This window comes from Punica granatum, chromosome 5, assembly GCF_007655135.1.
Source record: "Punica granatum isolate Tunisia-2019 chromosome 5, ASM765513v2, whole genome shotgun sequence".
Classification (NCBI taxonomy): domain Eukaryota; kingdom Viridiplantae; phylum Streptophyta; class Magnoliopsida; order Myrtales; family Lythraceae; genus Punica; species Punica granatum.
The window spans coordinates 6689517-6704220 of record NC_045131.1 but is presented as its reverse complement, the minus strand read 5'-3'; the positions used below and the strand labels follow the sequence as shown (position 1 = coordinate 6704220).

At 38.6% G+C, this 14704-nt stretch overlaps 3 protein-coding genes across 3 annotated transcripts; 2 read left to right on the top strand and 1 right to left on the bottom strand.

The window, feature by feature from the left end:
- Positions 1 to 5791: 5791 nt before the first annotated feature.
- Positions 5792 to 7991, top strand: LOC116209312. Its single transcript, XM_031542915.1, has 2 exons — positions 5792 to 7369; positions 7637 to 7991. The coding sequence occupies exons 1-2, from the start codon at positions 6200 to 6202 to the stop codon at positions 7949 to 7951; spliced, it is 1485 nt and encodes a 494-aa protein (XP_031398775.1). The 5' UTR covers positions 5792 to 6199; the 3' UTR covers positions 7952 to 7991.
- A 135-nt stretch (positions 7992 to 8126) lies between these two features.
- On the top strand, positions 8127 to 10821 carry LOC116209311. Its single transcript, XM_031542913.1, has 2 exons — positions 8127 to 9946; positions 10214 to 10821. The coding sequence occupies exons 1-2, from the start codon at positions 8159 to 8161 to the stop codon at positions 10415 to 10417; spliced, it is 1992 nt and encodes a 663-aa protein (XP_031398773.1). The 5' UTR covers positions 8127 to 8158; the 3' UTR covers positions 10418 to 10821.
- Positions 10822 to 11548: 727 nt separating this feature from the next.
- Positions 11549 to 14611, bottom strand: LOC116209272 (probable aldo-keto reductase 1). Its single transcript, XM_031542869.1, has 7 exons — positions 14242 to 14611; positions 13490 to 13651; positions 13163 to 13366; positions 12741 to 12913; positions 12490 to 12586; positions 12166 to 12319; positions 11549 to 11993 (listed from the first exon to the last, which is right to left on the bottom strand). Exons 1-7 carry the CDS (start codon positions 14299 to 14301, stop codon positions 11809 to 11811), a joined length of 1035 nt encoding a protein of 344 aa, XP_031398729.1. The 5' UTR covers positions 14302 to 14611; the 3' UTR covers positions 11549 to 11808.
- Positions 14612 to 14704: the final 93 nt, after the last annotated feature.

The following is a 14704-nucleotide window of genomic DNA, read 5'->3' as shown; positions in this document are numbered from 1 at the left end:
TATTTATGATTATATAAAAGATGAGTTTCTCAAAAGATATACCCATAGATTGTAATAGCTCTGGATAGCCCAATAGGCGGTCCAGAGCTGTTCGTTTCTATGACGCGCTCCAATTTCAATTTTTACTGATTTTTGCGGCTAATAACTTGTATTTCAATTTCCTATATTTCAGTAATTTTCTAGAATTTTTCTGGAAATATAAGTATTCAACGTATTTTTGGAAATAAATGGAAAGTGTTAGGTTTTTGGCCTCATGAGAGCTAAAACATACACATAGGTTTTCTGCTTTTATTTCCAAAAAATTATAAAAGAATTTTTGTATTAGAAATGCACTTATACTGGTATCGATTAAGTCTGTTTCGGTATTTTAAGTTGAAAACACTAATTTTTCAAAAGTTTGGATCTTGAACCATAATATTGATTTTAAAAAATGTTGAATTTTGATAAATTATGTTTTCAAACATCCTAAATTGTTTATATGGAGTTATGACCCTTTACCGGCAAATAGGGGTTTTTTAGTTGATGAAGTTTTCGGACCATAAGCTACATTAAAAGTTGAATATTAGTAGTGATGCTATACTTCAATTATAGGTCTATTTCCTAATATGGATCTTCATCTGTGAGCTGACAATTCGAGGATAGTAGAGGTAAGTAACCCGGACTCATTTCTATTGTTTGCGAAATAACGAAATAGAATTTCTATGCATGTCATCGAATTATGAAATGCTATAATATTAAAAAATTTATTATTTTATTTGAGCACGAAATGATTTGTGATTTTTAAAATTAGGATCAAGTATCGAAACTTATTGGTATATGATATTAATTTAACTGAAATTGGTTCAAGTATGCCATTTGATATTCTTTTGAGTATATGAAATTGTATGGAAATGGAATTGTTATTTATGATTTTTGGAAAAAATATTTGAAATACCTTTTAACATATGAACTATTTGGATTATTGGCATATTTATAATGACCTAAAGGTATTCAAAATTATGGGATTTATTGGATATGAAATTACTAGATTTATTCTGTTATAAGGCTCATCTGTCTACTACGTTTCGGGCATCGCGATACTATTAGTGACCGTTGCTAGCGGGATATAAATTGGCATAGTGATCGTTGCTAGCGGGATGTAAATTGGCATTAGTGACCGTTACTAGCGAGATATAAATTGGTATAGTGAACCGTTACCAACGGTTAAACTGGAAAATGTATAGCGGGTCCGCGTGACATGATAAAATGTCACTGTAGTGCTTAAGACAATGAGCAATGTTTTGATATCAACATTTTGAATAAGTAAATCTATGTTATATGAATGTGTTTGAAAGCAATATTTTGACATGATTTATTGGTTTAATTGATTTATTTTGATAATTCGTTTATAAAAATATTTGTTGATCGAATTATTGAACTCATTTGGTATGTGATATTATTTTACAAAAATAGACAATGATCGAACTATTGAATTACTTGATATAAAATATTAATTGAAAGTGATACTAGTGTTTAATTTCCATGAATTCTATCTTCAAAATATTCATTTATTTTGAGTTCTAAGTTTACAGTTATATTGGTATAAATCTTATACTGTATGCAAAGTGATTAAATATAATTGCTTGTAATAAGATTTTTATATGATGCTTGATCCGGTAGGAGTTAGTTTTGATTACTTACTAAGCATGTGGATTGCTCATCCCTTTATAATTTTTACCCCATATTTGGATTGAGGAGAATATGAGAGCTAAGGCATTAGGAGGTTCAATGACCAAATTGCTAAGAGGATATAGTACGTTCGAGATATTTTCGTATTTTTAGTATTATGGTGTTGTTAGGAGCAGTGTTATCAAAACTAGACAGGATGTTGAACTAGTCGAGGTATGGGTTCACGGGTTCGATGGGTCCAACCGGTGTCGATGGGTTGAACCGCACATTTAATTAAAAATTATATAATACATTATTAGTATGAAAACATACCCAATTTTTTTTTCAAAAATATTCTTTCTCTCTCCCCTCAACTCCCTCACTCTCCTTCGCTGCTCTGTCCGTTCACCCTTGCTCGATCCAGTTCAAGTACAAGGAGGAGGACCTGAGGAACAAGAGTCCCCTACTCTTCCAGATAAACCCCATTCACAAGAAAATACCCGTCCTCATTCACAACGGCAAACCCATCTCCGAGTCCATCATCATCTTCCAGTACATCGACGACAATAAGAATAAGGCTCCCGCTCGCCTTCTCCCTTCCAATCCCTACGACAGAGCCCATGCCCGATTCTGGGCTGATTACATCAACGAGAAGGTTGAACTTGACTAATCTTCGATTAGGCGGAGCAGGAAGCTCGAATATGTTGACAAGGAGAAGCCGAGAACAGACATAAGGGGACGAGGAAGCTGAAGCTGTCGCGAATCTTGCGATGCTCGAAGGAAAAGAGGAAGCTCGAAGCTCCTCTACTCAATCCGTTCAACAAAGATAGTGAGGAAGCTCGAATCGAAGCTATTAATGCTCGAAGGAGAAGAGGAAGCTCGACTCGAAACTCCTCTGCAGCAGAGGCTCTGCTTGATTAGTTCAAGTGTTCAACAGATTGATGCAGCAGGGGAGGCTCTGCTCGAATTGAAGGATTCAAAGCTCCTCTGGGGTTTTGAAGGATTATGAACCCATGTAATTGGCCAGTTCATATGGATTCGATGAATTTGTCTAAAAACCGTCCGAGTTTTTGAGTTCACCGGTCTATTTATGCATTTTCAGTTTTCAAGCTAATCGGATCAGACATAGGTCTGGTTTTCGATATGGCTGGTCGAACTGTCCGATCCGATCTGATAACACTGATTAGGAGTTTTAATGCTTTAGAGAACTTTTACTCTTAAAATTTCATTGTGTATCGACCCATTTGGAGATTATGTTTATTAGTTTTTAATAAAAGACAACTTTGGATCGTAAAGTTTGCTAGATGGCTTCGCTTGCTATGGGGATTGTAGACCTTATAGTGAGCGGCCAGTCACATTCTTGTTACTCGAAAATGGGGTGTGACATAGATACTTATTTTCGTAAATAATATATATCTTTACCTACATATTGTTATACTATATTCTAATAATATATTTATATTTATATTTAGGTTATTATTATAGATACTGTATCATAGGAAAAAAACAGTATAGTTATATACATATATTCATAAATGTGTAAGAACCTATATATATAATCATGAATATCATGTGCCATCGAAGAAATCAATTTCAAATGGATATATATATGTATGTATTCTAGACCCAAGCAAAAAAACATATATATTCCGACAATATAAGACTCTGATTTCGGCGGACAATAAGTATATTTCAATATGTTATGATTAATAACGGCATATATTTTTCTCAAACGGATATATATATATATATATATATATATATTCCTAGACCCAACAAAAAAATTCCTATAATATAAGTATGTGATTTAAAAACGACACAATATAAATAAAAAATACTATATAAACGGGAATTTGATCGTGATTAATATTATAAGAATATATTTGCCCATAATGCGAATGACAACTCTATAAATATTATAAACCCTCGTTAATATTACTTTCTAACTCTATATTTTTCCAATATATATGTACGCAATTTAATTGCTACAATATAAAAAATTTCCTGAATAGCGACTAATATATATAATATATATTTTGTTGGGCTATACTCAAATAATATATATATATATATATTATATTGCATAATTAATGATAAAAAGTTTTTTTACATAAGTGATAACGTGGTAAAGTAAGAGAAATTTATTTTTTATTTTTGATGATATAACAGTGTGAAAATTCGACTTGGACTTATTAAATATATATATATATATATGTGCGTGTGATAAGAAATAATTAATAAAATTACTTCAATTGAAAATCATTCTAATTAATTATTTCAAGAAATTAACAGTTGTATCACTGTATGCAAACTAATAAAAACATTTTGAGAGTAGCTCGATAACATAGAAAAATCAACGTCGGGCTGCCCGTTTTATTGATTTTATATATCGATCACTGGGCCAGTTTTATTAAATTTTATAATATTGGTGACGCCATCATGCGCGCCAACTGCGGAACCAAACAAATTAGTGCTTCATTTCTTTTCATTGAAATAGTTGAAATCGTGGCATTTGACAATTGTACCAGATCATTGGAAATAAAGGGTTGCAAGTACTTCTGCACTCTCATGAGTTATAAAGAACTTCATTTACTTGTCCTTTTTTTTAATGTATATATTGATATTCGAAAATTTAATCGATTTCGATTAATTCAGTCAAGTTGGGTCAATCTCTTAAGAGTTAAAGCTTTATCAACGTTGATTTTTTTTTTCACGAGACTTGGATGTGAGACTTTATTTAAGTGGAAACAAGTTTGATTTTTGTATAAATAATAGCATACATTGAACGGGTTTCATGTCTACTATCGTCTACAGACGAGTAACATGTCCAATCTTTTGTGATAAGTCCAATGAGGCGTTATATCCATCTTATGATGATTTTGACTACTTTATTTCCTCATAAATCATAATCTGCAACTGTAGTAATGAAATCCTTTTTTCATTTGATTCTATCGATATTAATACATAAGCTAATTACTTCTTTATTAATGGGCACAATAGAATGCGATGAGAAAGTCCAGAGAGAGAAAATCAAAGATAAAAGAAAGGCTAGTTGCGTTTGATTTCAAAGTAAAATTTTAAAATCAGATTTTAATTTTAAAAAAGAGTGGTATAAATGGGGCATATCATTTGATTTTGAATGAATTATTTTATTTTGTTGTGAAAAAAAAATTGATATAAATGAGGTCCACTTTTTGACTTTGTATGATTTATTTTGTTTTATTATGGGTAGAATTAGATAAAAGTTATGATTTTAAAATCATATTTGTAAATTAAACGAGCCATAAATAAAAAGCAACATTAATATGGAAGAGAACATAAATTTGAATTTTGAGAAGTGCTTGTTGGGAGTAATAAGATGAAAGGAAAGAGAAGAAATCATGGACCTCGGGGTTTTCTCGATCAAATTATTTTTAATTTAATTTAACAGCTAGCTGCCCTGCGGACAGAGATTTTTGTGCTTTTCTGTGTCGTTTTTTCAGTCAACTAATATATGTTGCCGGCTATTCGGGCTCCGCCCCCTCTTTCAACCGAAAAGAAAAATATATGTTGCCGGCCACAATATTAAAATAAATTGAATTAATAATAGTTATATATAATTCTCACCTGCTCCTTTTAGATCTGACTGAGGCGCTCTATTAGGGCAGTTTGGTTTCATGATGTGATTTTAGAATTATGATTTTGATTTTAACTCTACCCACTATACAACAAAAATACACGTTTTCCAAGTCAAATTTATAATACTATTTCATTTGTCTTTTTCTACCATCAAAATTAAAATCAAAATCAAATTTAGTTTAACCCTGAAACCAAACCGCCTTAGTATTTGTTGTTGTTTCTTCTTCTTCTTCTTCTTTTTTTTTGTCTCAAGGATAAAAGCTGCTAATACCCCCAGCCTTCTTCAGCATCCCTTCCATGAACATGCCCTGGTCCTGCAAGAGCTGAGCAAAAATTTCAGCTTGGAATGCCACATCTGTAAAATCTCCGTGAAAGGTCCGGCCTACCATTGCATAGAGTGCTGCGAGTTCCTCATCCACAAATCCTGCGCCGAGTTGCCTCCCAAGATTCAACATCCCTCTCATCCACAGCACCCGCTTGTACTCCGGATACTTTACATTGGACCGTTGTTATGGGTGTGGTAACGAGCAACATGATATATGCATCGATGTCATGCCTGTGGTAACCCTGGTGACTCTGATGACAGTGATATAGAATTACATGTGGGATGTGCAGTTGCAGCTCTCCCTCCTCCTGAAGAAGAAGAGCATAAGGACGAGCAAAAGCACGAGGACAAGGACCACCATGAGGAGGAGATGATTGAGCACTTTGCTCACGACCATCATCTTGCATCCTTCCACGTGGATGCGCCAAATCAGATCCCTTGCAAGGCATGCGGAGAGGGTATCTCCGGTCGCGTTTATGGTTGCCGTGCCTGCATATTCGAGCTGCACGAATCTTGCACTCTGGCACCCCTAGAGATAATGAATCATCCTTTCCATCCACAGCACCCGCTCACCTTGCTTGCTGATCTCGAGTATGAGTATGAGATGAGATGAGATGCGATGTATGCGAGTATAAGCCTCCGTTTGCATACAACTGTAATGAATGTGATTTCCTTCTCGATGTGAAATGTGTTGTTTCCATTGTGCATCCTCCTCCTCGAGATCATGATCAGAGTCGTAGCACAGACGATAGGCGAGATCAGATCCATCATTTTTCCCACCCCCACCAACTGACAACTTTTCATGCTAAAGCTAAGCTTCTTGCGAGCTGTGATGTTTGCAACGAAGGGATATCGGGTGATTTTTACTGTTGCCCTGACTGCCTTTTCTTGCTCCACCCATCGTGTGCCAAGCTGACACAAGAGATTGTGCATCCTCTTCATCCGGGCCACCATCTCATTTGCCAAGCAGATCCTCGGAATTGCTCTCTCTGCTCTGATAATACTCATGGCTTTGGATTCAAGTGTGAAGAGTGTCCCTTTGGCCTTCATGTGGGATGTGCTCTCCAATCTCTCTCTGCTACGAAAGAGGAATTAACTCTTAACAGTGAGCTTCTCCATAAACACCCCATGAGGCTTCAGTGTCTAACTAAGGGATATGTGTGTATTGTCTGCGAATGGCCTGTTAAAGGTCTAGGTTATGCCTATGAAATTTGTGGCAACAAGGCGATCCATAAAACCTGTGCTGAGCTACCACGTGAATCAGAACGACACCCTATTCACCCACAGCGTCTGCTTCTCCTTCTTTCTAAGCCACTCGATGAATTCAGTCATTGCTTTGCATGTTTGGAAAGCTCTGGGGGACTCACCTTTTACTGTGATTATTGTAAGATCCAGTTCTATGCACATTGTGCTATGAGGAGGCCGACTCTGAAACATCGGCGTCACGAGCATTGCCTATCCTATTTCAGAAAGATAGGCCGCAAGCCATACAGCGTGCAATGCAATGTGTGTTACGATTATTGCTGGATTGACTTCTACCGCTGTGTTCGGTGCAACTATAATCTTCACTTCAGTTGCATGCCACTACCCCCTTCTGTCAAACACGCATTCCACCAGAGTTACCATCCGCTGGTGCTCCGTGATAGATTTGTTGATGACAAACTTGATTATGAGGAGCAATACTGCGACGTGTGCGAGACACTCAGGCACCCAGAACATGGTGTTTATTATTGCGAGGAGTGTAATTATGCTGCTGATATCGACTGCATCATCCCCAAAGTAAGCCCCACATCCCAAAATTCCACCACATTTTCCAAAGCATTAAGTAGCTAGCCATGACTCTTTCTGAGTCATCCCGATCTTAATTTCTATCCCAGCTGGGAAAGGAACAGTGATTGGAAAAACGTGAAGAAGGAAAAAGAAGCCACTCCTAGACCTTTGCTTGGAAATTAAGAAAATTGTTGGACAATTCATCGTATATTGCCTAGAATATTTCTTTTCGAGTTCATAATATGAGACTAAATATAAAATGATTGCCATCTTCAGAGAGACCTTAAGAAAGGTAGACAAATGAAAGACTTTATGCTCAAGCGACTGGATAAAGATATTTCAATTGCAGAAGCAATGACGGAGGAACTGAAGAAGAAATGGGAAATGTCAATGAAAGAGCTGAAGAACTCAAGAAAAAGAGGCAGGAGCTCTCAGACGCGATGGAAGCAGAGTTGGACAGGGCATGAATTGAACATGGAGCCTTTCTCTTGGCATATCGTTCATCCTAACAAGGATCTCATGCATCCATTTGTCAAAATAGATTTTCTTCACCACGTGCATCTGTTAACAGTCGATCTTATTCTGCGCTAGTCATTTTGATTGTGACCTGAAGTTACTTCTAAGGACCAATATGTGTTGTCGGCCACTATATTAAATTGATAATATTTAATAATCTAGCTAGCTGTTGGGACATGATCAGTTTCACTTTCACACCTGAATTCCTTTGAGTGCTGACTGAGGCGTTCTATCTATTTGTTGTTGTTTCTTCTTCTTTCTTTCGTGTGTGTCTTCTCAAGGATGACTGCTAACACCCCCCGCCTTCTTCGGCATCCCTTCCATGAACATGCCCTGATCTTTCAAGAGCTGAGCGAAAGTTTCAGATTCGAATGCCAGATCTGTGGTTTCTCCTCGAAAGGCGTTCCGGCCTACCATTGCATAGACTGCGAGTTCTTCCTCCACAAGTGGTGCGCCGAGTTACCTCCCGAGATTCAGCATCCCTCTCATCCACAGCACCCGCTTGTCTTCTCCACATCAAGCTGGAATTTACGCTGTTATGGGTGCCGTAAGGCGCTACGTGGTAAATGGTATCAATGTTTTGACTGTCGGATAGACTTACATGTGGGATGTGCAGCTGCAACTCTCCCTCCTCCTGAAGAAGAAGAGCATAAGGACGAGCAAAAGCACGAGGAGGAGATGATTGAGCACTTTGCTCACGACCATCCTCTTGCATCATTCCACGCGGATGCGCCAAATTATATCGAATGCAAGGCATGCGGAGAGGGTATCTCCGGTCGTGTTTATGGTTGCCGTGCATGCATATTCGTGCTGCACGAATCTTGCGCTCTGGCACCCCGAGAGATAATGAATCATCCTTTCCATCCACAGCACCCGCTCACCTTGCTTGTCAATTCCAAGCCTAGCTTTCGATGCGAAATCTGTGGGAGTCGCCGTCTCTTTGCATACAACTGTAATGAATGTGGTTTCATTCTCGGTGTGAATTGTGCTGTTTCCATTATGCATCCTCCTCCTCGAAATGATCAGAGTTGTAGCACCGACGATAGGCGAGATCATATCCATCATTTTTCCGACCACCACCAACTGACATATTTTCATGCAAAACTGGAGTTTCCTGCCACCTGCAGATTTTGCAGGGAAGGGATATCGGGTGATTTTTACTGTTGCCCTGACTGCCTTTTCTTGCTCCACCCATCGTGTTCCAAGTTGACACAAGAGATTGTGCACCCTCTTCATCCGGACCACCCTCTCATTTTCCAAGAAGATCGTCTTAAGTGCTCTCTCTGCTCTAGTTATTTATATGACTTTGTATTCAAGTGCGAAGAGTGTCCCTTTGGCCTTCATGTGAGATGTGCTCTCCAATCTCTCTCTTCTAGGAAAGAGGAATTAACTCTTGACAGTGAGTTTTTCCATGAACACCCCATGAGTCTTCGGTGTCTTAAGGGATGTAAATCAGTGTGTATTGTCTGCGAGGGGCCTGTTAAAGGTCTAGGTTATACCTGTGAAATTTGTGACTGCGCGGTGATCCATAAAACATGTGCTGAACTGCCACGTGAATCAGAACGACAACCTATTCACCCACAGCATCTGCTTCTTCTTCTTTCTAAGCCACTCGATAAATCCAGTCCTTGCTTTGCATGTCAGGAAAGCTCTGGGGGATTCACCTTTTGCTGTGATTATTGTAAGATCCAGTTCCATGCACATTGTGCTATGAGGAGGCAGACTCTGAAACACCAGCGTCACGAGCACAGCCTATCCTATTTCGATAAGATAGGCTGCGAACTATACAGTGCACAATGCAATGTGTGTTACGATGATTGCAGGATCGACTTCTACCGCTGTGTTCCGTGCAACTATAATCTTCACTTCAGTTGCATGTCTCTGCCCCCTTCTGTTAAACACGAATTCCACTTCCATCCACTGGTGCTCCGTGATAGAGTTGTTGATGAATATTATGATTATAAGGAGCAATATTGCGACGTTTGTGAGACACTCAGGAACCCAGAACATGGTGTATATTATTGCGAGGAGTGTAATTATGATGCTCATATCGACTGCGTCATCCCCAAGGTAAGCCCCACATCCCAAAATTCCACCACATTCTCATTCTCCGAAGCATTAAGTAGCTAGCCACGGCTCTCTCTGGCTCATCCCGATCTTAATTTCTGTCCCTGCCAGGAAAGGACAATGATTGGAAAAACCTGAATAAGGAAAAAGAAGCCACTCCTAGTCCTAGACCTTTTTTTGCAAATTAAGAAAATTGTTGCACAAATTCATAGAATATTTCTTTTTCGAGTTAATAATATGAGACTAAATATAAATGATTGCCATCTCCAGGGAGATCTTGAGAGAGGAAGACAAATGAAAGACCTTATGCTCAAGCTCAAGCTCAAGCAACTGGATAAAGATATTTCAATTGCAGAAGCAAAGATGGAGGAACTGAAGAAAAAATGGGAAATGTCAATGGAAGAGCTGGAGGAACTTAAGAAAAAGAAACGAGAGCTCTCAGGTGCGATGGAAGCAGAGTTGGACAGGGCATAAATTGAAACATGGAGTCTCATAATGCTTTCTCTTGGCGTATCGTTCATACTAACAGGGATCTCATGCATCCATTGGTCAAAACAGATTTTCTTCACTATGTGCGTCTGTTAGCAGTCGATCTTATTCTACACTAGTCATTTTGATTGTGGCCTGAAGTTGCTTCTAAGACCAGATTACTGAAAATAAGTGTTCATGTACTTCTGAAAAGACAATTGTGTGATCTACACTCATCATGAGTTCCTATAAACTTCCTTTACTTGTCCATATATTCATTAGGCAATGCAGATCGTCTCCCATGAGCTCGGATAGATAAGGAAGGAGCCTAGGATGGGGAATGAAATCGGAGTCCTGTATCGCTCTTTCTTGGTATTTGTCATTATTGAGAAGTATATTGTATTTATGTATTTGTCAAGTAGTTTTTATTTCTCTGTAGGTGGGTTCACAGTCGATTTGATTCTATCCCTTTTCTTGCCAATTGCTACGATAGTAGAACAGGGAATCATGCGTTGTGTTTGCTCTCCAGTTTTATCGTGTCTAGCTACTTAGTACGGATACTATCATATTTCCAAAATGACAAGTTCTAATCTGCGCTTCCCAAAATTCACACCATGTCGAAGCTCAGATCCCACGGACATGAGTCCAAATATGCTAACGAGAACAGTAACCTGAGCATCTCATCTGCGAACTTCATGAAACAATTTCATTTTAGCAAATCTGTTAAAGAGAATCAACGAAATCGGAACATGGAAAACTGTTATGGCATCATCATGCTCTGGCTGATCTGATCTGTCTTAGATAATCTGGTTACTGGAGTTCCACTAGTGAAAATCGAATCTGAAACCTTGATCCCATGAGATGTCACTGAACCCAGCCCCCTTTCCTTATATTCCCATTTCATTGATGATAATACGTGCCGACTTTTATATTCATACACATCCATTGGTTTGATCAATTGCATTTGAAGGACATCATCTATAATATATAGCTATGATAGATTTGGTAAAGTACATTTATGAGACCTTATTATAACAGTAAACAGACATCGATAGAGATAACAAGACAACATCAAAGACTGCACATAAACTTTCTTGATCATGGAACTAAATCCTTGAAAGAAAGTAAAAGTGAAAATTGACTACACAAATTCGGAAGTGTCCTGGTATTCTGGTATCCTGTTATGAAGATTCAAGATGTCAAGCCCCACTTGTTGAAGAAATATTCATGGCAAAGAAACTCAGCAAATGGAAAGCGGGTTATAGATGGGTATTGGTTGCAAAGTAGCAATCAAATTCAGAGTTTAGCAGCCCTAGTACAGCATAGGTGAAATAACATTGCTTGTTCCATGATCCGATATACCTCGGTCTGAAATCTCTCTGGACATTTTGTATGTTTTATACATAAGCTTTTGGGGGAGTGTCAGCATATTTCCATGTTGCTTGAGCCCCAAACTCGTAGGATCTGTCACCAGCCACCTCACTGAGAGGCACAGCATCAGAAATCTCTTTTATCTGCTCTTTCGTCAATTTCAACCTCAAAGAACTAATACTGTCGTCCAGGTTCTTTATCTTAGTTGTCCCTGCAAGTAGCCAAAACACGAAAACCAGTAAATACTAAGAAAATTCAGATCTATCTGCTCTTAATCCGTCTTTTGTGGATTTCACTTCGCTATTTTAAAATGCATATGACAAGGCTATGAATAGAACATAGGACCTGAATGGGGCCTAAAGGAAATGGTTATGAGTGATTACCGAAAACGGGCACAACACCATCTCCTTGTTCAAGAACCCAAGCTAGTGCCAGCTGTGCTGGAGTACAGCCATGCTTCTTTGCAAGGTTCTCCATTCGAAGATAGATCTTCTTGTTCTTGTTGAGATTCTCCTTCCGGAATCTAGGGTGCTTGGCCTGGCAAAAAAGCACATCTGCATTAGTCGTTAATCAATATAGTAGGCCCACAAATCAATACTATGTAACCAAAGAAGCTGAAAGCTGATCTTGTTACCGTCAGATATATTCTCTCATCATAGTGTAAGGCAAGTGCCTTTTCAAGATGAAAAGAATGGAACAATAAGTACCAGCAAAGAATCTTGAGGTAAACTTTCGACAATAGCTTTGCCCCCGAAAAAGCCACGACCAAGAGGACTGTAGGCGACTATTCCGATGCCGAGCTCCCTGCATCTCAACAAATTCAGAATAGAGCTCCAATATTTCCTGACCAAAGCCACAGGCTTTTAATCGGATCTTCCTAACCGGTTGAGAGAGATCAAATTTAAGGAGACAGATTAAAATATCCCAAATAAAGCATATCCAAAGTCTGCAAACGAACCTGCATAGGGGGACTATATCATCTTCGGTATCATGACTCCAGAGGGACCACTCCATTTGAACAGCTGTAATCGGATAAACCGCATGTGCCCTCCTGATAGTATCAGGGCTTGCTTCAGATAGACCAATATACTTTATTTTCCCCTCTTCCACCAGTTTCTGAAGTTCTTCCATCTGCATCAACAAAAATAATTGACCTTGGACTTTGCTAATGTACAATTGGGCAAGCTCTATAAGTCGAAGAAGGATCCACTGCAGTTCGGCAAAATTGAAGGATGAGAATGCACGAGTTATGATTTGATGGTTGTTGGGCTGTTCCTTATATGCCTTGATTTGCTGAACTATAAAGTTCAATTTGAATGTCTGAAGATCTCAATGCATAGAAATCAGGAAAGTACTATTGAGAGTCGACAGAATGCTCACGGTTTCCTCTATGGGAACTAATGTATCTACTCGGTGCTGATAATACAGATCGATGTAGTCCACGTCAAGACGCCTCAAGCTTGCCTCACAACATGAGCGGACATACTCAGGAGTGCCCTTGACCACCATCTTCGAAGCATCAAAACTCACAATCCCGAACTTTGTAGCTAACTGAACCTTCTCTCTCGGCAGTTGCTTTAAGGCCTATGAAATATCACAGTAAAGAAAATTATGGGTCCTTGGATCCTTTCTCCTGGGGACTTTTTTTTTTGGTTGTTTAATTTATAGGTAGCTCTTTAATATTGAAAGTTAGAGAAAAACACCAACCTCTCCGACAAGGACTTCATTGGCGTTGGCTCCATAAACATCGGCTGTATCCAAGAAGGTGATGCCCTTGTTATAGGCGTCCTTAATTATGGCGATTCCCTCCTCCTTGGAAAGATGGGAGACAATGGACAGGCCCCTACATCCAAACGCAAGCTTTGATACCTAGAACAGCGAAAAGTAAAGAGCGATCAGAACCCAAGTAAAAATCCCGAAGAAGAGCATATCTTAAGCTGGAGAAGTACATCTGTCCAGGAACAATCGCTTCATGTTTGATTGGATGATACACATCCAAGTAAGCCAATGATGAGGAACGACCTTCACCATGTCCCCACAACTGGATAATAATGACTGGATAGCACATCAGAAGAAAAAAATGAGCCAATTGGCATAAATTCTGTTTCAGCGTGGTATAACCATGGATCTATTATTTCTAAAATAAGCACATAGTTCCATTAATTCATTCCATTAGCTTCCTCGCTAGCTAATGGATCATCCATGGATATTTCCAACATCTGAAGACAATAGCAGATAACGGAGGACATGAAAACTAAAAATAAGAGCTAATAACTTTCAAAGTGATAGTAAGCTGCAAATAGATTCCCCTAAGCAGTGACAATGCAGATAGTCGTCCACTGTGGATTAGCTGGTAACACTGATGAGAAAGAGCAAGGATTCGGCTAGGATTCATCGAAATTGAAGATTTTCTGATGAAATGGAAATGGCCAGCCAAGATATTCGATGTTGAGCCTTACCTCTAGTCCCTGAGTCCCAAGTTTCACCCTAGGAATCACCACTTTCTTCTCCTCTGCCATTTCCTCAGCTCCTTCTTTCTTGCACTGTTCACCTTTGTTCTTCTTGGCCTAGGATCTCGCAGTTGTCTGTAGCCGGACTTTAACTTATGCCAACGGAAGAGCTCATGTCTTGGTTCTCCGCAAGATCAATGTAAATGGAAACCACAATTTCCCGCCCTTTAAATGGCAATGCCTGTCGACTTTTACTGTAAGCTTATGGTTGAATTCATTTTATATTTTTATGTGTAACTCTATCTGTAAAGGAAATTAAGGAATGAGAAATAAAGAGGTACGAGACGTCTCAGTAACGAGAATCAAACTCGAAGTCTCGTGGGTATGTGTCACTGCTTAACGTCCCTTTCCTGTTTCCACGTTTTAAAGCAAGAGGATGAATTATAATAAACTTTGACATTGCACCAATCAA

Coding starts and splice junctions, on each gene's coding strand:
- LOC116209312 (XM_031542915.1), top strand. CDS start 6,200: ATGAGATGCGATGTATGCGAGTATAAGCCTCCGTTTGCATACAACTGT. Junction 7,370..7,636: donor TCGACTGCATCATCCCCAAA/GTAAGCCCCACA, acceptor TGCCATCTTCAG/AGAGACCTTAAGAAAGGTAG.
- LOC116209311 (XM_031542913.1), top strand. CDS start 8,159: ATGACTGCTAACACCCCCCGCCTTCTTCGGCATCCCTTCCATGAACAT. Junction 9,947..10,213: donor TCGACTGCGTCATCCCCAAG/GTAAGCCCCACA, acceptor TGCCATCTCCAG/GGAGATCTTGAGAGAGGAAG.
- LOC116209272 (XM_031542869.1), bottom strand. CDS start 14,301: ATGGCAGAGGAGAAGAAAGTGGTGATTCCTAGGGTGAAACTTGGGACT. Junction 12,587..12,740: donor GATATAGTCCCCCTATGCAG/GTTCGTTTGCAG, acceptor GTTGAGATGCAG/GGAGCTCGGCATCGGAATAG. Junction 11,994..12,165: donor TGGTGTTGTGCCCGTTTTCG/GTAATCACTCAT, acceptor GGCTACTTGCAG/GGACAACTAAGATAAAGAAC.